At 45.4% G+C, this 23126-nt stretch overlaps 1 protein-coding gene across 1 annotated transcript in view; it reads right to left on the bottom strand.

Annotated features, from left to right (window-relative positions):
* NICOL1 (NELL2 interacting cell ontogeny regulator 1) overlaps window positions 1–21474 on the bottom strand; it is a 29696-nt gene extending 8222 nt beyond the window's left edge. Inside the window, exons 1-5 of the mRNA XM_008169689.4 lie at window positions 21341–21474; window positions 20494–20602; window positions 18234–18378; window positions 14825–14913; window positions 2278–5123 (exon numbers count right to left, since the gene is read on the bottom strand). Of these exons, the coding sequence (XP_008167911.2) occupies window positions 5052–5123; window positions 14825–14913; window positions 18234–18378; window positions 20494–20577 (390 nt within the window). The 5' untranslated portion in view covers window positions 20578–20602; window positions 21341–21474 and the 3' untranslated portion in view covers window positions 2278–5051. Of the gene's footprint in view, window positions 5124–14824; window positions 14914–18233; window positions 18379–20493; window positions 20603–21340 lie in introns of the transcript that reaches the window.
* Between the last annotated feature and the right edge of the window lie 1652 nt (window positions 21475–23126).

The raw sequence follows: 23126 nt of genomic DNA on the forward strand, positions 1-23126 counted from the left end.
GGGCTAACAGCAGCTGGAAGCAATATCAAAGCTTGGACCTGCTGCTGCCGGGCTTAAATTATATTCACTGCTGACAATTTTTCAAAGTGAATTTTTAGTCATTGGCACCATTGGGGTCTTCGTCTGAGAAGACTCAAGCAAGCAATATTTGCTTGCTCTTTTTTTTTTTTTCTTCCCAGTGGGAATCAGCCTGTAAAATCTCTTCTGACTTGTTTGTTTGGCCCAAGAAAAGTTAGAAATTCTTGTGTTCTGAGAACATTTTTTCCCATGGGGCTTCTTTTGTTAGTTTGGATTTTTAAGAAGGGAAAGCTTTGCCAGATTAGCTATTCTGCAGCTGCCAGCAACAAACTATCAGGAGCTCAAGATGAGGAAGATGCAGCAGTTTTCCTTCACAGGGGCTCATTCGAACATTTTTTTCAGCTTCAATTCACCTGAGTTCATATCTTCTGAGCTTTGCTTGGAAAAGTTACCATGATGCAGAATATGGTTGCAAATCAAAATGGTTAAAATACTGTTTGGTCTTACATTACAGATAAGACTACCGTGTTTTAACAGAATCATGCTACAGTCACTGAGAACACGGAACTGAACAATGTTTTGACTATCTACAGTGCAAGACTGAATTGTTCATTAGCTGCGTGTTGTGCTACCATGTTGGATGCTCCAGCATGGAAACTTTTCACAATGTATGCAGGCCCTTATAGCCAAGGATGAGCATACCACGGTTACTTTTATCTTAGGGAGGCAAGAAATCATGCCTTTCAGATTTACTACATGGATAACTTGGGGGCTTGTCATTTAATTGAGGGGGGGAAATATCAAACCTCAAAACTTAAAGATGTGAAAATTAACTTTTACCAGTCAAGACTGGTCCCAACTAAAGTCTTGTGTCTGAACACTCATGCTTTGGGAAATTTTGAATCTGGTTCCATATTTTGTGGATGTTTCCAGATCTCTATAATGGACCAAAGTCTTAGATTTAAACAACCCTAAACTTTGGAGAAGTTTGCCTTAGGATCTGGATCCAAAGTATATAGTTTAGGCCTGTCTCTATCTGCTAGCATTTTACTGCTGTTGTCGATCAATAGACAACATTTTCTCGATAAACTTGTCTGATTTCATTAAAAACTTTAAACTCAGCAAAGGTTTACTCAAAGCAAAATGACAAGTTTCCCCCGGCTTTGTGCAGAAACCTCATGGAATTATAAACTTCATCTGATTTTGTTACACAGCCATAAATCAACACTGGTTCACTTAAAACTTGGCACAGATTTGATCAAAAATGTCAAGAACCTTAGCAAATTTTTCAGTGAACATGGACAAGATACAGTCTTGATACATAAATGCACTCCAACATTTTCTGCTAAATTTTTGTATCAGCTCCTTATATGTATAATAGGGTTACCATATTTTGAGTGTCCAGAAAGAGGACACTCCACGGGGCCCCGCCCCCAGCCCAATTCCACCCCTTCCCCAAAGTCCCCGCCCCAACTCCACCCCCTCCCCTGCTTCCCGCGAACATTTGATTCGCGGGAAGCCTGAAGCAGGTAAGGGGGGGTGGGGGGAGGAGGCGCGGCCCAGTCTGGCCCCCCCAGCGTCTCCAGCTTGGGTCGGCTCGGGCCCTGGGGTGCTGGCCCTGGGCCAGCCCCCGGCCGAGCACCCCCGGGCCCGGCCCCCGGCCCAGCCCCCAGCTCAGCACCGCCGGCCCTGCATGTCCCGATTTTCCCGGACACGTCCGGCTTTTTGGGATTTCCCCCCGGACGGGGATTTGAAGTCCAAAAAGCCGGACATGTCCGGGAAAATCCGGACGTATGGTAACCCTAATGTATAACTTTCAGTACCTCAGATTAAAATATACTAGAGATGCTTTAGTCTTGTAGCTAAAATGGAAGCTGTGTTTTCTGTGATCCTTCAGCTAACAATCAAAATAAGAGCCAATTCCTGTGATGCAACAACTGGCACTTTATGAATATGGGAGAGAAAAAACAGCAGGTTACCGCTTCACAGTCACTGTATGATTCCAGTGGGCCAGAAGGCATAACACATGGCCAAACAATTCGTGGAGTTGAGGAATAAAACACAGGATGAAGTATAAAAATAATGTTCAGCTACTGTATTCAATTTTACAGGTTGAAGTTATTATATTAAAAATAACATGAACTATAATGCTTAGACATCAAATGATCATTAATAGAGTACAGCCCTAGCTGCAATAGTCTTTGTCAGTGCAGAGACAATCAGTGTAATGTACAGGCAAGAACACACACACACACAACATTCAGGTCCTTCAAAGAAAAGAACTTTAATGCAGGCCTCTCTTGAAATGCATGTCCTGCTAACCCTACGCAACAGCAAAAGTCAGCACTCCTGCAAGCTGATTTTGTAACTCGAAAAACAGCAGCTATATTAACTGTGAGTTTTCAGCACAGTTCCATTTTCAGACTTTATTGACAAAGCAGTAAGAATGTAACATGGTTTTAACCACCGACTGGCTACTTAAGTGAGACTCAGAGGGTGGTATCATGTGCCTTGATTCAAAGAGCAGCTTGCACGCAAGGCTCATAAAGACATACTGACGTGGTGGAAGATCTTCATTGTTCACAGCAGAAATCAGAGAGTGACATCAGGAAATATTGGACCAGTTGCTGGAAACAATCCTTTGCCTGGGTGGGGGTCCTGTTTATTACATTTACTGCAGTCCCTGCTCCACAGTTCAGAATGCATAATAGTTTTAAAATAACATTTTTATGGTGGGATGTTTCCTTACCCCACTATGGCTGCATGTCATTGACCACTAGTAAATACTTGCAAAGAGGGACGGATTACATAAAGAAGTGACGTGCCTGCAGATCTTTGTGTCTTTTTCTTCTTCATGGCCCCCGACATTTGAAATTCCTCTGACCTGGTCTGATATGCCTCCACCCTCACCTCCTTCAAGTCACGTCTTAAAATTCAATTCTTTCATAAGACCTCTGAGCCCCTATCTCCGCTGTTCCCCACTCCCATGGAGTGACTGTGAGAAAGACAGAGTCGTAAAGATACTGAGCATCTCCATGGATGAGGGGGAAAGAGTATGACTTTAGGTGGGTTATGTTATATTAAATTGCAGACATGGGCCCATTTATTTGTGTATGTATGTTATCAAATAAATGTTGTACATGAAACTAGAGCAACGGATAAACACATTTTAAATGGCGATGCTTAGTTTATATGTTTACAGCACCAGAAAGTGTACTGGGTACTTTCAGTGGGGGAGGGATCGCTCAGTGGTTTGAGCATTGACCTGCTAAACCCAGGGTTGTGAGTTCAATCCTTGAGGGGGCCATGTAGGGAACTGGGGCAAAAAACAGTACTTGGTCTTGCTAGTGAAGGCAGGGGGCTGGACTCAGTGACCTTTGGTCCCTTCCAGTTCTAGGAGATAGGATATCTCCATTAATTAATTTATTTTTTATTTTAAATAAGACAAAAGCTCTGCCTCACAGATCTTCTAATTTAATTTTATAGTGACACAGCGAGGGGTTAACACACAATGCAGGGAAGGGGTGAGGAAGGACAAAGCTTATAGTAATAAGATTATATGCATGCCCTGATGGTGCTGTTAAATGTACTAAAAAGGGGGGCTGGGGGTTTAGTTGTTTGGGGCGTTTTAGATTAATTAACTTACTTCTTGTAGGAGGCCTGGCAGCAGGAGTGACTTTTAAGAAGGGACTGAAAGAAAAGAAGCTAAATAAATAAAGCTTGCTTCTAGTGATGGGCTTGGAGAGGTTGGGGGGTTATTTGGGGGCCAGAAAAGGGGATTCGGGTAAGATTTCTTTCAGGAGGGGTTTAAACAGGCCTTGAATGGTCCCTTAGACCATGTGCTAACTACTTATGCTCAACTAGCTGTTGGATCTTGTATTTAGATGTGACACTCTTGACTACCTTTCCCAGATCTGAAGAAGAGCTCTGTGTAGCTCAAAAGCATGTCTCTTTCACCAACAAAAGTTGGTCCAATAAAAGATATTACCTCACCCTCCTGGTCTCTCTACATCTTGTCTCTCTTAATCTGCATAACTCAGTAATTTCTAATGCTTTCACTTCTTCCCCTTTTCATACTTACAATATACACACAAGGTTTGCAGAGGGCAAAGAAAACAGAGCTCCCATAGTGCATGAGCACTCACCCCGGGGAGAACATAGAAGACATTTTTGATGTGTACAAAAGTTGACTTGTTCAATAGTGTGTTGCTTTGTGACACCACTAACTAGCTCAGTGACAACATCTGAGTGCCATGTACATTCATATGGTGAACGTACTTGCTCAGAGAAAAGCTACACTGCACTGTGACAGTGAATGAAAATTTGATTCCTCCTTCCCCCATTCACACTGAGCTTTTAGCTTAGCCTATTGTCAAGATCTCATTCAAAAGGAAACAAGGTACATTTGGGTGTGGGGTTACCTGTTTTTCTAGTAGTTTTATTCTCCTTTTCCCTTTGTATAGAACATGCATTTAGATTGTTAAAATAATAGCTATTTCTACATGTGCTGGCATACAGTGGGAGCACTAAGTGGGTAGTGACAGTGTATGATTTAATTCAGGGATACCTATATTTTCTCCAATCAAGTAGACTCCCAGGAGACCCAGGAGTCCTGTTTAGGGCCAAATTCAGTCCAGATATAAGCAGGTGTAGCACCATTGAAATCCACAGAGTTACAAACTGGCTGAATCTGGTCCAAATTTACATTATAAATAAACAGAATGGGTTGCAGCTACCATTACCTTTAATATGGAGATAGAGCCTGCAGAGACTACAGATTCCAGCATGCAATGCTCTGTCTTGATATGATCAATCAGTCAAGCCACAATAGTAGCACCTTCATACTGGAGAAAACAAGCATAAGACAGACCATCCCACCCCACCATCTCATACAGAAACTCCCCACCTGCTTTCCTCACTACACTGGGGCTTACGTGCTTGCAATATGTACTCCACACAGCTGTCCGTATTACATACAGCAGCACTTTAAAAAACAGCTGAACCGGTGACACTTTTTGGCTGTTCTCCAGCATTCAGTTCAGCGTGTCTGCAGTTACACAGTCACACAGAGTTCTCTTTTCCACTTGAAGAAGCAGTGTTTCTGTCTGCAAGGAAGGGAGAAAGAAAAAAAACATCATCAAAAAATGAGCGTCAGAATTCTAAAACTAATTAGCTCCTAAAGAAAAGTCTGTTTTATTTTTGTCACAAGAGATATCAGTTTGGTTCTACATGATGAGGCTTGAGAATAACCACCAGACATATTGTTTAGTTATAGATGGTAATTAAGCCTTTGGCTATTAAATTAGCATAATTGTATGGCAACACTTCCTGTGATGATCTGAAAAATATAGGAACCTGGTACACTCTAGGTTTTATTTATTTAGTTTCACATTAAAAACACTAACGTACATGAGAGATTTTAAATAATTATTGTGCATTTTAAAAATAATTTGTATTTATAATGACCCCATTTAATGTAGTGTCCTGAGTGTCATAGCAGGTTCAGGGGAGGTGTGTGGGGACACGACAGTGTTTTTGTATAAATATTATTTAACAGAAGTGATGGATTTGGGGATGGTGAAATATTTTATGTATCCAAGATGCAGCATATGGGAGGACTTTAAAATCAGAATTTTGTGTTTATTTCAGAGGGGAAACAGACAATGAAAAGAATCAGGAGTAGAGCTGGGCAAATAACTGAATTTTCAGTGACCATTTCTGGTGACCATTCCAGGCCCTGGAGTGGAGTATGCGCTACAGAGTTTCTCAAACTGGGATCCACAGACCCCTGGGGGTCTGCGAGAGTACTCCAGGGGCTCCGCGAGCCCTGCTGATCAACTCCTCCCCTCCCACCCTCAACTCCTGCACGCCGGGGACCAAATGATCCCCGGCATGCAGGAGGTGCTCTGGGGGAGAAGGAGGAGGGGGCCGAAATAGGCGGGGAAGAGGAGGGGCAGGGGTGGAGTGGGGATGGGGCCTGGGGCTGAGCAGGGAGGCTTGGTAAAATTTTAAATCAAAATGGGGGTCCTTGGGTTACTAAAGTTTGAGAACCACTACTCTAGTGGGCACAGATTTTTCTGCCCATTCCTCCCAAGTGTCCTTCTGCCCTATCCCTATCTAGTCTCTTTCCCCACCCCTGGCTCCTTCTTCCAGTCACAGTTTCCACTCCTCAGGCTTCTCATCCCAGTCCTGTCTCCTTGACCAGCAAGTCCTAAACTCCCAATCCCAGACTCCCCAACTCCCAGTCTCTCCTCCTCCCCACATCCAGTCCTGCTCTCCTTGCCCAGCCAGTCCCAGTTTCCCTCTCCCCACACCCCAACTCCTTGGCTCCAGTCTCTTTGTACAACCATTCTAAGTTCTCCCCTCCAGGCTCCTCCTCCTATCTGTCTCTCCCCTCCCCTTTCACCCTGGCTCCCAATTCCAGTCTCCTTGCCTAGCCAGTGACAAAGTCACTCCAAAGCCCCAGCTCTCAGTCCCAGTCTCCTTACCCTCTCCTTACCCTCTCCCTATTCCAGTCCTCCTCTCCCCTACCTCTGGTTCCCAGTCCCAGCTTTTTTTTAAAAAAAAATTAATAGAGATAGTCCGCTCTCATAGAACTGGAAGGGACCTTGAAAGGTCATCAAGTCCAGTCCCCTGCCTTTACTAGCAGGACCAAGTATTGATTTTGCCCCAGATCCCTAAGTGGCCCCCTCAAGGATTGAACTCAGAACCCTGGGTTTAGGAGGCCAATGCTCAAACCACTGAGCTATCCCTTCCCCCCATTCACCTAGTCCCAGCATCACAGGCACTGCCAGAAAGGGATGGAGCATGCTCCGCAAGCACAGATTCTTTGGAGATTTTAGCTGTTAAAATAAAAGGAGTGAGCATGTGTGAATTGTGATTTTCTAAGGCTTCTAAGGTGGCTAAATTTGGGAGGATTTTCATTGACTTCGGTGAATTTCCCATGTTACGAGGGGCAGCAGGTTTGTATAATTTTTGGTGGTGCCCAGAATGGGTCCAATTCCCCCCACACACACACACACCTGCCTAAGGCTCTGGGAGGGAGTTTGGGTGCGGGAGGGATGTGGGCTCTGGGTCAGAGTTTGGGTGCTGGGTGCAGGCTCTGGGCTGGGTCAGGAGGTTGGGGTGCAGGAGGGGGTTTGGGCACTGGGTGCAGGCTCTGAGCTGGGGCAGGGGGTTGGGGTGCAGGAAGGGGTGCGGGCTCTGGGAGGGAGTTTGAGTGCTGGGTGTGGGCTCTGGGCTGGGACAGGGGGTTGGGGTGCAGAAGACGGTGTGGGAGGGGATTTGGGATGCTGGCTGCGGGCTCTGGGAGGGGGTTTGGGTGCTGGGTGCAGGGTCTGGGCTGGGACAGAGTAGGGGTGCGGGAGGGGGTGCAGGGTCTGGGCCGGGGATGAGGCGTTTGGGGTGCAGTAGGCAGGCTGGGCTGGGGTGGGGGGAACCAGAGAGGAGGACTCCCCCCAGCCCTCTCCCTGCAGGCAGCAGCGAGCTCAGGGGGAGGGAGCGGCCCCTGGCACAACACTCAGGGAGATCCAGCCAGGATAAGGCCCCCGGAGTCAACTCGGAGTCACCTGCAGGGGGGGGGCTGTTTGTTTTTGTTTCAGCAGCGCGGCACTGGGGGGAGCTGGGGCTGGCGCGGCGCTCGGGGGGACGGGGGCTTCGGTGGCGTGGCACTGTGGGGGGGCGGGGGTTGGCGTGGCGCGGTGCTCGGGGTTTGGGCGGCGTGGTGCTTGGGGTGGGGCGGGGGTTTCGGTGGCGCAGTGCTTGGGGTGGGGCGGGGGTTTCAGTGGCACGGTGCTCAGAGGGGGTGTTACGGCGGGGCAGCACTTTTTTTTTTGCCTGGGGTGGCAAAAAAGTTAGAGCCGGCCCTGAGCACAGCGTGGAGCTGCAGGGGGAAGCCGCCCACTGACCAGGGCAGGCAGGGATGCTTGGGGGAAGCGCCCAGGGGGCGGCAGGAGAGCTAGGATTAGAACCAAAGTGTCCAGAGCGCCTACCCTCTTCTCTAAGCAATAAAGATCTTCTATATTAATCTTTTGCCTGTTGTTAAACCATTAAAATACAATTGTATCGTATCTAATTCAGGGAATCACTAATATTGAGCCCTTCAGTTATTCTGAGTGGGAAAGTCTAAGCAGACTTTTGCTAATCACTTAAAAGCACTCAATCATCTGCCTTTTAAATATCACCTTCACATTACTCATAAAGGCTTGAATATGATAACCCAACAGCTTGCCAGTGGTTTCTGAGCTAAGTCTCAAGGCTACTTACCAACTTTTATATTTCTAGTGAAAATTTACAAACTCAGTCATGACTAATGTTTTATTTTTATTTGCATGAGCATATCTAATTTGCTATGCTTTGCATACACTAATTTACCATGAACAGTGTAGAAATTAATAAAGAACAAATAGAGGTTTTGGTAGCTGTTACTTGGGCATGATCATAAAACTGTTTACACACAAAATTAAAATATCCCTAAAATTACACCTAAAAATTAGAGATGGGTCCCAGCTGCTAAATTAAGACCTGGATTTTGAGTCCATCAAAATTTAGGGCTATTCAGAGCTGAGGTTTTGGTTAGGCCCATTGTAGAGAGAAGAACACACTACAAACTTTGGATCTGGATCCAGGTTCAGATTCTGAACCCAGCCAAATGTTCATGGTTGTCTGGAACCTGGTTTTTGGTTCATTTATCCTAAATATGCACGGTCTCAGACCTCTTAACTTTTTAGAATAATGATAACACGTCCAACATCTCATGGCTAGCTTTAAAAAACACCCATTAGAATTCTGAACAAGTGAATATCTGTTTTGCCAGTATTTACACAGATAAACATAGCCATCAATGCCAAGTTCATTGCAAAGCATCCATCAAGTTCAGTTAGTAATAAAAGAGTATGGTCCATTCTCACAATATTTTCTCCTGTGGAGAACTTTAGATTAAGGGTTTTAAAAAGCAGCTAAAGGAGATGGGAGCTCAACTCCTTTCAATGGAAATTGGGCATTTAGCTCCCTGAGGAGCTTTTGAAAATCCCACCCTACAACAGAAGGTTATGAGAAGAGCTAATCAGGAATTCTTAAATGAAATGGGATTTCATCAGAAAATGTCATAAGAACATGAAAATGGCCATACTAGGTCAAACCAATGGTCCATTTAGCCCAGTATCCGGTCTTCTGACTGTGGCAAGTGCCAGATGCTTCAGAGGCAATGAACAGAACATGGAGTGATCCATCCCTTATCATCCAGTCCCAACTTCTGGCAGTCAGAGGGTTAAGGACACCCAGAGCATGGGTTGCATCCCTGACCATCTTGGTTAGTAGGAATTGATGGACCTATCCTCTATGAACTTATCTAATTTGTTTTTGAACCCAGGTATACTTCTGGCCTTCACAACATCCCCTGGCAACAAATTCCACAGGTTGACTACGTGGTGTGTGAAGAAGTTCTTCCTTTTGTTTATTTTAAACCCACTGCCTATTAATTTCATTTGGTGACCCCTAGTTCTTGTGTTATGTGAAGGGGTAAATAACCCTTGCCTATTCACTTTCTTCATACTACTCATGATTTTATAGACCTCTATCATATCCCCCCTTAATCATCTTTTTTCTAAGATGAACAGGCCCAATCTTTTTAACCTTTCCTCACATGGAAGCAAGCTGTTCCATATTTGGACACAGACTGACTAACCTAGTGAGGAGGGCTTTAAACTAGGTTCGACGGGGACAGGTGAGCAAAGCCCACAGGTAAGTGGGGAACATGGAGACCTGGGAGATGGGTCGGAAATAGGAGGGAGCGTGGGCCATAATGGCAGAGAGAAAGGAGGGTCAGGGCAAAACTGGGAGGCAAGATCAAATCAGTATCTTAGATGCCCATATATGAATGCGAGAAGTATGGGTAATAAGCCGGAAGAACTGGAAGTGCTAATAAATAAAGGGGTAAAAAACAAGGGTGATGTCATGCTAGGAGTCTATTACAGGCCACCTAACCAGGTGGAAGAGGTGGATGAGTCTTTTTTTAAACAACTAACAAAATCATCCCAAGCCCAAGATTTGGTGGCGATGGGGGACTTCAACTATCCAGATATAAGTTTGGGAAATAACACAGCGGGGCACAGACCATCCAATAAATTCTTGGACTGCATTGCAGACAGGACCCAATACTGTCTAGACCATCCCTGATAGACATTTATCTAACCTACTCTTAAATATCTCCAGAGATGGAGATTCCACAACCTCCCTAGGCAGTTTATTCCCGTGTTTAACCACCCTGACAGTTAGGAACTTTTTCCTAATGTCCAACCTAAACCTCCCTTGCTGCAGTTTAAGCCCATTGCTTCTTGTTCTATCCTTAGAAGCTAAGATGAACAAGTTTTCTCCCTCCTCCTTATGACACCCTTTTAGATACCTGAAAACTGCTATCATGTCCCCTCTCAGTCTTCTCTTTTCCAAACTAAACAAACCCAATTCTTTCAGCCTTCCTTCATAGGTCATGTTATCTAGACCTTTAATCATTCTTATTGCTCTTCTCTGGACCCTCTCCAATTTCTCCACATCTTTCTTGAAATGCCATGCCCAGAACTGGACACAATACTCCAGTTGAGGCCTAACCAGCGCAGAGTAGAGTGGAAGAATGACTTCTCGTGTCTTGCTCACAACACACCTGTTAATGCATCCCAGAATCATGTTTGCTTTTTTTGCAACAGCATCACACTGTTGACTCACATTTAGCTTATGGTCCACTATAACCCCTAGATCCCTTTCTGCCGTACTCCTTTCTAGACAGTCTCTTCCCATTCTGTATGTGTGAAACTGATTGTTCCTTCCTAAGTGGAGCACTTTGCATTTGTCTTTGTTAAACTTCATCCTATTTACCTCAGACCATTTCTCCAATTTGTCCAGATCATTTTGAATCATGACCCTGTCCTCCAAAGCAGTTGCAATCCCTCCCAGTTTGGTATCATCTGCAAACTTAATAAGCGTACTTTCTATGCCAGTGTCTAAGTCGTTGATGAAGATATTGAACAGAGCCAGTCCCAAAACAGACCCTTGCGGAACCCCATTTGTTATACCTTTCCAGCAGGATTGGGAACCATTAATAACTACTTGTGAATATGAAAACTGCTTAGGCAAAGATTATAATTTGCTAATCTTAAATTTTAGTCTCTAGAAAGACGGTTTTATTTTGGTTTATTTGTAACCACTGCTGTCTCTTTTTCTCTTGCTTAGTATCACCTAAATCTCTGTTCTTTGTTAACAAATTTATTCTTGTTTTATTACAAAACCATCTCAGTGTTGCATATTAAACTGACGTGTGAATCTTCAGCTCACCTAACAGGCTGATGTGTCTGTTTTTTTGGAGGCAGGGAATCGAATAATTTCTGCGACCATCCAGCAAGAGGGACTAGACACTGCAGGAAGACTGGGGTTCCCTGATCATTACCTGCAAAGCAAGGTATAGATAGGCAGAGTTTTGAAGAGTTTGCTGGCAAGGCAAACAGGCTGGTGTGTCAGGGAGCTGACACACAGCATAGCAGCAGCAAAGCTCTCACTCTTGCTAAGGCAGAGGCGTAGCACACTGGCTCACAGTTCTGGGTGTCCTCAGTAGGACATCACAATACCAGTAAGGGTATCAATGGTTTATGGGATGGCATGGCAGCAATAGGAACTAGATTAAGACAACCAAGCACATTATACATAGTCTGCCAAATATACATAATATATTAAGACAACCGGACATATTGATGCATAAACTATCACATTGAAACTTTTGGTAAGCACTAACTCAAGCTAGAGTGAACTAGTGAGCAGAGAGTTGAAAAGCTCCATAACCCATTAGCAATCTCCTGAGCCATCCAGTTAAACGCTTTAATGTTTTTTGAGAACATATAGAGAGAATTCCTAGTGGACATTCCTAGTCCAGACACATTCAAGGATTCAGTCATTTAGATTTAAACAGACTCCTAAATTAAGATGGAGAAAGACAGAGGGTCTGGTTTTGTAAGAATATTTCACAAAGTAATGTTCTCAAACTCAGCTGTCATACCTACAATCGGGAAATACTGTACATAATCATAAGCCAGTTAGTTTATAAGCTGACCTCCCCAAGGTAAAATGGAAATTTTTTATGACCCATTCATAAGCCAACCCTATACTTCAGGGATCGGCAAACTTTGGCTCCCGGGCCATTAGGATAAGCCGCTGGTGGGCCAAGATGATTTGTTTACCTCGAGCATCTGCAGGCACAGAGGTAAACCTAAGAAAACAAAGTGTCCCAGTGCATCAGCTGCTTACCCTGATGGGCCAGGACAGCAACCAGTGGGGAAATTTTTGGGGGGGAGAAGCTGGGGGGTCAGTGGAGTAACCCCTGTGACTACCCCCCACATGATCCCACCCCTAGCCCAGGATCCCCACACTCTCCCCATCCCATCCCTTTCCTACCTTAGCTGGGACGGGCCAGGGGAGATGTCTCCGGCCTGGCTGGAGCTGCTCCGGCAGGCTGGGCGGCATGGCTGCAGCCTGCTTTGGAGGGCCAGACCGGGCGGCGTGGCCGCAGCGTGCTCCAGCAGGCCAGATCAGGTGGCGCGGCCGCAGCGTGCTCTGGCAGGCAGGGCCGAGCAGCATGGCTGCAACATGCTCCGGCAGGCAGGGCCGAGTGATGTGGCCGCAGCCTGCTCTGGGAGCTGGGGCCGGGCAGCGCGCCTGCAGCCTGCCAGCCCCGGAGCTGCAGCTGCTTCAGGGGCTGTGAGGAGAGCAGCATGGCCAGAAGCGGAGAGACTCTGGCCCCACCTCTTCCCTTCTGGCTCTGCTGGTTGTGCTGCCTCTCCTTGCTCCCTCTGTTGAGGGGAGGGGCTGGGTCCTACCTCTCCCTCTCTATACCCGTTCATAAGCCGACCCCCTTCTCTGGTGTGTCCCTTTTTTTACTAAAAAAATTCAGCTTATGAACGAGTATATACGGTACATGTCCTTGGCATTCATCTCAGCTGATCCCCTTCCCCTCCCTCCTAATTTTTTCTCTGCCATTCAGGTAAATATAGCTTCAAGTAACTTTAATTTTTTTTAAATAGGAAAAGAATACATCCCCCCAACATCAAGTGAATTTAGAGACCCGAGGGGCTCAAGAATTCAGTCTTCTCTGCAGTCTCTCTCTCTCTCCTTTATTCAGCCTCACTTTTCTTTGCTGTAGTACCTGTCGCCATGACAGTGTAGAACCCATCAGGGAAACTGCTGAGAATCTTTATTCACTATGGAGGTTTTTGAAGCAGTCCTGAGAAATCGCTGCAAAAAAACGGAGTTTGAAACCAGTTGGCCAGGTCAGATCTACTTTTTATTCCTCTTTCAGAAATCTGAGTATCAGGGAATAATCAACTGATGCTGAGCGCTCTGCTTGCTGAAGAGGTTCAACTATACTTGTAACAGAAGAAAAGATGTACTGGTACATTTCAGCATGGCATGAATATGTAGTTTTAGGTTTAGTGATACTCAGCAGATGTATTCATTAAGCAAATTTATTCATGGAGGAGTCTGACATACATTTGACTTGTATTCTTATAAACAAACCTGCTTAATAAATACATCTGCTGTGCACCAGTTTGGCCCCGCTGAAACACATTTTTCCATAGTAAAATCTTCAGGGTATCTTCAGCCCTGCAGCTGCCTTTTTCTGTAAACATTATGGCTCAACTTTCAAAGGATCCTCAGACCAATCTCTAAAAATGCCAATGTGCTTTTGTGTTTCCAAACCTGTAAAATACATTTGCTTATATAAATCAGATGGCAGACAATATAATGATCAAATTTTTAGAAGCTTCTTTTGAAAAATTTGCATGAATGAAAAACACAGAAAATTAAGATCTTACTATGGTCTATGTACATTTTGATGTTGCATATGCAACAGTGGGGTATTTTATGTCTGCTAGACAATAAACCATGCATATTCACTGGGTTTAGGTAATTTAAATATCTTATATTTACATAGTGTCTTTCATCCCCCAGTATTTAAATTGCACAACACAGGAATCATTTCACCTACCACTGAAAAGCAGCCACCTCTAGGGAGGAACATGGCAGATATTTACCAGCAGATACCAACACTGCACTACAGTTTAAGATAGGACTTGAAGAAGCTTCCGAGTTGCTTAAGGTGCAGCCCTAAGTGGAGTGAATTTCAATAGTGCAATATCAAGGTGAAAAACGTATAACTCACAGTAGTAAGGTTTGCATCTGAAAGAAACACTTTCAACATCCTAGCTAGGCAAAGACTAAAAAATCCCTTCCTAGACACTGCTACTGTTTAACAGTAGTTGGAGACAACAGTATCCACAGATTGCAAGCTCTAGTGACAACAGGTAGACACACACTCTCAATAAGAGGGGAAAGTACAATCCTTGGAATATTTTTTGATAATTTTTCCCCAGCCTACCAGCATCACTTCAGTCTTAACCAGAATGAGCTTCAGCCAACTAGCTCTCATCCCTGCCCCAACCCCAACCAGCTACTGGACCAAGGGCTGGTAGCACTGACGGAGTTGGGTGAGATAGAGATAGGGATGGAGCGGGATGTCATCAAAATACTGAAAGCTGCGCAGACCACAGCTCCTAATCCTCTCAATGGTCTTATACATTGAATAAGAGGGAGCTAGGTAACCCATGCTATTATCCTGAGCAATGAACAGATATTGCCCAACACCCTCCCTCGAGAACAGCTGTGTACAGCAGATTGATATTGCCCAAACAAAAAAAAACTATCAGTTTTACCCACTTCTAAGCAAAACAACTTTGTCATATCACAAAAAAGTCCAATGCCTCCTTACCCGTGTGTCTAGATTATACGCAGTCTTCTTTAAATCCTGCAAGGCCCTCTGCATGAATTCAAATGCATGGCAGTCAACGCAGGGGCGACCTAGGGAAGAGTTTTAGTAGAGAGACATTCCTAAATGGCATGAAATAGTAATCAAAGGGAATGATTATGACTTTTTACTGAATCAGGCCCTTCCAAGAGAGACAAACAAGGCAGCAACAGGAACATCCACTACCAGTATTGGGTAGCTAGCTTAGAAAAGCAGAGAACGAATGCTGTGATTTAAGAGTAGTGAAAAGCTGCAAGTGAAAGTCCAGGAAGCAAATCAATCTATCCATTCATGTTTTTATACCATGCCTATGATCCTAGTATCTGAGTTCCTCAAAAAGAATTCATAATAAAAAATAAAGTTAGGACGTCTAATTTTCTTCTCACTTCTGCCTGAGGCAGTTTGGACTATGTTTTAGTAAGTCATTTATTTATTTAAGATTATTTTTCCTCTTTCCCCCTGTTCTTTCCTTTTCTTCCTCTTATTAATTAGTTACTATTTGTATGGAGGTAATTCCTGGCAGAGCCAGTCATAGATCAGGACCCCGTTGTGCTAGGTGCTGTACAAACTATTGCCATGTCTCCCTTTCCTTCCTCTCTTCTTTGTTACTATTTTAGTTGCTGTGGGATTGCTAAATTGAAGTAGTGAGTTTTCTGCTTCCCCTTTACTCTGAAAGGTTTCAGAGTGGTAGCCATGTTAGTCTGTATTTCCTATCTTTTAACCAGTTACTGATCCATGAGAGGACCTTCCCTCTTATCCCATGACTGCTTACTTTGCTTAAGAGCCTTTGGTGGGGGACCTTGCTAAAGTCTTTCTGAAAATCTAAGTACACTATATCCACTGGATCCCCCTTGTCCACATGCTTGTTGACCCCTTCAAATAATTCTAGAAGATGGTGAGGCATGATTTCCCTTTACAAAAACCATGTTGACTTTTCCCCCAACAAATGATGTTCATCTATGTGTCTGACAATTCTGTTTTTTACTATAGTTTCAAGCAGTTTGCCCAGTACTGAAGTCAGGCTTACCGGCCTGTAATTGCTGGGATCACCTCTGGAGCCCTTTTTAAAAATTGGCATCATATTAGCTGTCCTCCAGTCATTTGGTACAGATTCTGATTTAAATGATGGTTACAAACCTCAGACCTCCAAAGCCTTGGACCTGTTCCCAAGAAAGTCCTGTTTCCAGCTGTCATAAGCTTGAAATGGACAGTTTAATGGAATGCATCTGAGATCATCATCACACAGAGTTTGGGTCAATGTGAAGACCTGAGACTTTGAATTTGACGCATTATTGCACGGGGATCCATTGTAGTGAGCAGTGTACCGAGGTGCTCCTAGTGGCTGGGGTCGCTGAGAATGTGGACTGCTGCCTGCTGGACTCATTGCAGCATTTTTAAGGTTTGTGTTCTCTGGTCTAAGTAATCCAAGCTGCAGGTCACAAGAATGTGGCTGACCATGTCCAGATCTTCATCCAACTAGAAACTATATCCTATAAACATTAGCAATTCAGAGACAGGACAGATAAAGCAATGATACTAATATGCTCTAAAATCAACTATTATTGGCATTCCATATGCCCTCACTTGCCTCTTAACTTCTATGCATCTTTGATTACTTCACTGGGAGATTTGCTCAAATTAGAAGTTCAGGACTTGGGGCCAGTCAGCACTCTGAAGTTGAGTAGAGACAAGGAAAGAACTACAGTGAGGCTGCAATGACCTTCAGCCTGTTGTGCAAACACTGACTGATTTCCACACACTTTTGGTGAACTGGAGCGGGATCGTACAACATGAAGTCTGCCTAATAATAAGGAAAGATGAATTTTCAGAGTCCTTTAAAAGTCTGCCTGCCTGAGAAAAGAAACACTCCAAACTATTCAGCTGTAGCTGAATAAAAGGAGAAATGTATAAAAATATATTTAAAAAGCTAATCTCTGAATGTTCTAGTACAGGGGTGGGCAAACGTTTTGGGCCAAGGGCCACATCTGGTTGAGGACATAGTATGCAGGGCCGGGGTTGGGGTGCGGGAGGGAGCGCCGGGTGTGGGAGGGGGTGCGGTGTGCAGGAAGGGGCTCAGGGCAAGGGATTGGGGCAAAGAAGGGGTGCAGAGTGCAGGAGGGGCTCAGGGCAGGGGTGCAGGAGGGGTGCGGATTGCGGGAGAGGGCTCAGGGCAGGGGGTTGGGGTGCAGCAGGGCTGCGAGGTGCAGGCAGGGAGTTGTGGGGTGGGGTACAGGAGGGGTTCGGGCTCCAGCCCCACTAACCTCAAGCGGCTTCAGGGTGGCAGCGGGGTAGGCTCCCTGCACACCTGCTCTGTCCCCGACCCCGCGTGGCTTTAGGAAGCGCTGCAGCCCCGGCGGGGGGGAGGGGGGAACGAAAGGCTCTGCGTGTGCTGCCTTTGCCGCGCCTCCAGGTACCTCCCCCAAAGCTCCCATTGGCCACGGTTCCCCGTTCCCAGCCAATGGGGGCTGTGGGGGGCGGTGCCTGAAGGCAAAGGCAACGCATGGAGCTTGTGCCCCCCCATCCGGGGGCCGCAGGGACATGGTGCCGGCAGCACCATGGGTCGGATCCAAAGCCCTGAGGGGCCGGATCCAGCCCGCAGGCCGTAGTTTGCCCACCCCTGTTCTAGTATATTTCTTAGTCTAATTTTGTTATTATTATTTATTATATACATAGAACCATAGGTGAGGATGGCACTTTCCAGACAAATAAAATGATAGGTCCTTGTTCCAAGTAATTTATAATGTAAACTAGATTCATTACAGCTCAACGGATGTCTATACACAAAGAGAGGGGAATGGGAGGATGGAGATTGTGATCATGAAAGATTATGAGATGTGCTTATTATTATTTCGGTATCCTGTTCATTCGTTTTTTTAATTTAAGAAAATTTTTACTATATTAGGTTGGGAGATAATGCCCGGCATGAAGGCAGCAGTGAGGGCATTGTTGGCGGAAAGTAGTGATCCTTGAGGATCCATATAAAGGTGGAGACTATAACTGCATGGAACATAGGACCGGAGAGGATGCTCCAAATGTAGGGGGTGGGGAATGGAGCGTCAAGGTGTGCCACTCTGGCAGAGTACAGCAGGTAAGCAGGGTAGGGATAGGGCTGAAGAAGTACAGGAAGGTGCAGAGCAGTGAGGTGCCCTGGATGAGCGAATGGGGAGGACGAATGTGATCCAGAAGCCACTGTGGGACTGAGGAAGGGGGTACACAGTATGTTATGAAGATTTTCTCTAGTGCAATGAAAACATGAAGTTTCCAGGACTGGTTGAATTAAGATGATCTTTAAACACCTGTAAATGCTGCAGCATTAAATCTGTGTTACACTCATGTATAGTTATGAGATAACCATATACAGGGCAGTACATACTTTCAGCTGGGATTGTTGTTCCTGCTTCTTGGTCGGCTTTAATGAGCTCCATGGTGAGCAGCACAACTACAAAAATTAAAGGAACCAGGAAGACCACTCTTCTTAGGAGGCAAGGTGTCAGCATCCTGCTAATTGGCGCTTCCTTCTTTATTAGGGGCAATAAACAAATTAGTGAGAAACATTAAGTTCTGTAAAATAAACCCTTTGTCTGTAATGTTCATGATTATTACAAGACTGACCGTCCTGAAGATTAAATTCCTCTCTTTAGCTACAGAATAGGTACAGCATGGACAGTGGCAGAGCAATATTCTTCACCCCACTCCACCCATGTGCCTCAAACCTGGCCTAGAGGGACTTCTTGTAGGAATGAGATGGAAATTCAGTTGCCATGGCTCAGTCAGTCTCTGGCCTCTCTGCTGAGATTGGTAACGATGGTGCCAGCTTTGTGATGCTGATACTTGTCCTATTTTAACACCAACCCAAACCAGCAATGGTTGGGTCATTGCTAACCCCTGGGAATTTGTGCAGCTCTGCTACCAAGCTGCATTTGAACCTAGAGATGAAAAGTGCTCTCTCCCTCGCATTTTTAAGGTACCATCTTTTCACATATACCTGCAAAACTAAAACTAATTTTATAATTATTTTGCAACTAAACAAATCACAAAAGCTGGTGTCACACAGCTTTCTTTATGCAGAAGAAGAGGCTTTTCTTAAACCCCAACCCATAGAACCATAGGCATAGTCACTGGTCACAACTAAAACAAAGCCAGCAGTTTGTTTCTTGAAATGAATTATTCCCCCTTGTCTCTCCTCTGATTCCTGCTTGGTTTTCAGACCTTTACTTATTGTCATCCATTTGTTCCTGTACACCAGAGATGGCGAAAGCATGGTCGGAAGTGTTGGACAGCCTGACCCAAGGCTACCTCATCTGAATACAAAGATGAAGCCTGTGAACACTATCAGCTCTTGTATGCAGTGTTTCATCTTGACCCAAGCAGGTAAGTTGCTTAGCTCAAGATGGAGCACTGTATACTGGGACCAGTTGCTGTACATTCAAACACAGGCAAAGAGAAAAACTTACTCAGTTCTAAGCAGTAACAAGACTAAAATAAATTCCATATGCAGAGAGTGCAGATTCTCATTAGCAGAGCACAGGAAGGCAAGAGGATGAGTTGTCTGTTCTTTTTCTAATTTTTAAATATTAACACTGAGCAAGAATGTTGCATAAGAATGTTTAATCCTTGTGCTCGGAATGTGATGCTGGAATACAGCATTATGCAGTACAGTCTACATTTCCCAGTCAGAAGAGGTGGTTTTCCTCATATTGCAAGAGAAACATAAGGGAATAAACCTGCTGTTTAGACAACTGAGATGTTGCAAACCCTGGCAACTGGGTTTGCAAACCCTGGCAACTGAGATGAATCTGCAAATTTTGCATGAACACCTGCTGCATATGCAAATTGGCAGCTGGGCCAGCAAAGGAGTACTGTTATGTGCAATCATCTGTGCTCCATGCACAAATCCCTGGTTGTAGTGTAAGTTTACAGTGGACAGACTTGCACATTTTGCAGCCACAAACTCAGGAGGCCAGTTTTAGGGAAAAAATGGGTCCCTTCTGTAATTCTTTCAACAAAAGAACTGAGACACTGCGTGCATTTATTGATTCCCTTTGCCTGTCTTCATTATCTTTACTAACAAAGTAAACTTTAGTAAGAGCATTAACAGCACACACAAAAGTGGTGGGTTTTTTTTATCAGTAGTGATCCAAGTGAAAACAAGTCCAGTCAAATCCTAGTCCTTGCAATGAGATACAGCAAAAGCAGAGTGTCCTCCTGAAACCGCAAATTAGGATAGTGCCATTTACATCCAAAGTGCCTTTAGCTGCACTGGAGCTTCATGAACAAGAAGCTAATTCCTATAATCTCATGCTGAAGCTTCAGCACCAGTGAGGCAAATGAAGCAGATGCTCGGCTAAACTTTTTCAGGGCACCTGAGACATCTTCAGTCCCAGCCCCAGCTCAGCTTTTTAATGAGCCCCTCTGTAAAAGAAACATTCCCTTGGGGCATCAGTTGTCTCACACCACATCTAAGTGACTGTTAGGTTTTTGAACAGAAATAGCATAATCACAACATGCTTTCAAGTGTTGTCTGCCTCTGCCTCTGCAACCGACAGCCGATAAAAATGTGAGCATGGCCTGTTTGGAGTTTTATGAAACAAAAAAGTCACCCCATCCCACAAATGAAATATATATATTAGTACCTGATTTCTCTTGTCTTTGTGATGGTCTCTTTGACATGGCCGCTGCAAACAGCCAACAGAACAAGAAAAAGCATCTCCGAGCATGTGCACTGCTTCTTTTTAATCTTCCCTGAAAGAGGTTATTACTATGGTGAAGCATCTTCCATAGCAACAGTGCAGAGCAATGCAGTACAGAGGCACGATTTAAAGAGGAACAGGCTATGGCTCAGTCTTATGTGGGAAGTTTCTGTTTAAAGTTGTTAAGATTAGCTACACCTCCCCACTCAAGAGGGTTTGTCTAGCACGGCCAGTTAAAGGGTCTGTAATCACCCAAGAATTAGCAAGACTGGAGGCACTGGAGCCATACATGGTGGTGCGTTGCTTGATTTAGAACATATACTTACGGAATGTATCATGGTGATAGAAAGTTGTGGATTAAACTCTTTTTTCAGAAGTAAAATTAAGTTTCCTGGATTTCATCTTTGCCCTTTGTGCACATTTGCCCCATCATGAGACATCCACACGATGCGGCATGTTTGACAGTCCCTGTTTCAAAAGGATGGTGTGAGGGTTCACGCCCCTTGTTGCAAGGTAGCACGGCCTAAGGGCCAGACTCCATAGAATCGCCCCTGGTTACAGGGCAGTACGGCCTAAGGGCCAGAGTCCATAGAATCGCCCCTGGTTACAGGGCGGCACGGCCTAAGGGCCAGAGTCCATAGAATCACCCCTGGTTACAGGGCGGCACGGCCTAAGGGCCAGAGTCCATAGAATCGCCCCTGGTTACAGCGCCATAGGGCCTTGACACTGGCTCAGCGGGGAGATCCTACCGAAACACGCTGAGGTTTACCGGGGGCAAGTAGCTTCCTACCGTCTGGAGAGTTGGAACCTCCCACGAATCTCCTTGTTCTCCGCGGGTCTCCGGGTCCGTCGCCTCCTCGGGCTCCTCCCGCAGCAGGGCTTCATGCCGGCCAGGGGAAGCTTCAGATCCCAGCGAGTTCAAGGGTGGTGGCTGGTCCTCCGCAGGAGCTTCCCCGGTAGGTCTTTCCCCTGCGGCCACCAACCCAGACTGAGCTGAATTCCCTCCTTTTATACTCCCCAAGCACTTGGAGCATGCCCAGTACAAACGGGGCGGGACTTCCTCCGTCAGATCTACTGGTCTGACACTGCTGGGGCTAGTGCGGGGCGGGGCTGCCCCATCACACACCCTCCCCCTTAAGAGAGATCCCCTGGGTTGGTCCGCCCCCTCCTCCCCTGTCTGGAAAAGCCAGTGAGTGGACTCGGGGCGGGGGCCACCAGGTGGGGTGGGGAGGGCTCGCGGGGGCGCTGTGCACCCTCAAGGGGAGTTCAGGGGGTGGAGGGGGAACCTGGTTTGGGGAGCAGCCCCTGGGCACGGCTGGCCCCTGGGGTCTATAAAGGCTCGTTGGGATTTGCCCCTCAATGAACCCATGTGCAGGGGGGGGGTGGAAGTTTCGCCTAGGGAGTAAAATATCCTTGCACTGGCCCTGCCCCAGGGGGTGCGTGCACTCCAGGTTAAGAACCACTGCACTAAACTGGTAAGATCTGAATTTTAATTTAATTTTAAATGAAGCTTCTTAAACATTTTACAAAACTTGTTTACTTTACATACAACAATAGTTTATAGACTTATAGAGAGAGACCTTCTAAAAACGGTCAAATGTATTACTGGCACGCAAAACCTTAAATTAGAGTGAATAAATGAAGACTCGGCACACCACTTCTGAAAGGTTGCCAACCCCTGCTCTAACGTTTTCCTCTGCCAGGACGACTCCAAAATACTGTTCTCTGGAAGTGGCTGGGGAAATGGCTGGGTGGAACTACTGATTTTTATGCAAATAGGCTCGGCACACAGGTATCTCACCCTTCCACACCCTTCTCTGCATTCCGACCCCATGTTGTAATCCCAGAGTGTGAACGCTCTAGGGCAGAGACTAAATTTTCACTTGGGACCGGATCGCACACAGCACAATGAGGCCCTGAGCACTGACTGGGGACTTCAGGTGCTACGGATTCACAAATACTGAATAATAATATCAAACGGCTTAATGGTCATTACATTGTCCTAGAGATTGATATTTGAACTCCTCATGAAGCAAACTTCTAATCTCCCCCTCCCCAGTTTAATGCTCAGGAGAAGCATCAGAGTAACCAGACCGAGAAACGAAGCCCTCTGTTTATTCCCAGAACAGGCCCAACTTGGCTGGACAGCACTTAAATAACCAAAACCTTTCCTCAAGGTGTTTCTCATTAATAATTTTAGAAATGATTCTCCTGTTAGTGACACAGGCGCTCTGGTTTCCGCATTCAGTGTCACGGAGAGTACAGCTCATCTGGAACCATTCGAGGCCTGAAATGTCCTGGGTTCAAGTACCATATTAAGAATGGGCTCACATCCAATGCAGATCTCATTGACTTCAAAGGGAACTGCAGGTACTCTACACCTCTGGCAGCAAATCACTTTCCTTTTGGGGACCTAAGTATGGATTTAAGTACCTAGATTTATACACTCAAGTTGGAATACATTGTCCTTGACCTCTATGTGATTCCCTATCCCTTCCACAGCGGAGAGAGGGATAATGATATTTACTTAGCTCACAGAGGGATTATGGCAATTAAGCAGTTAATGCTTGTGAAGT

Source organism: Chrysemys picta, chromosome 5, assembly GCF_011386835.1.
Source record: "Chrysemys picta bellii isolate R12L10 chromosome 5, ASM1138683v2, whole genome shotgun sequence".
NCBI lineage: Eukaryota > Metazoa > Chordata > Testudines > Emydidae > Chrysemys > Chrysemys picta.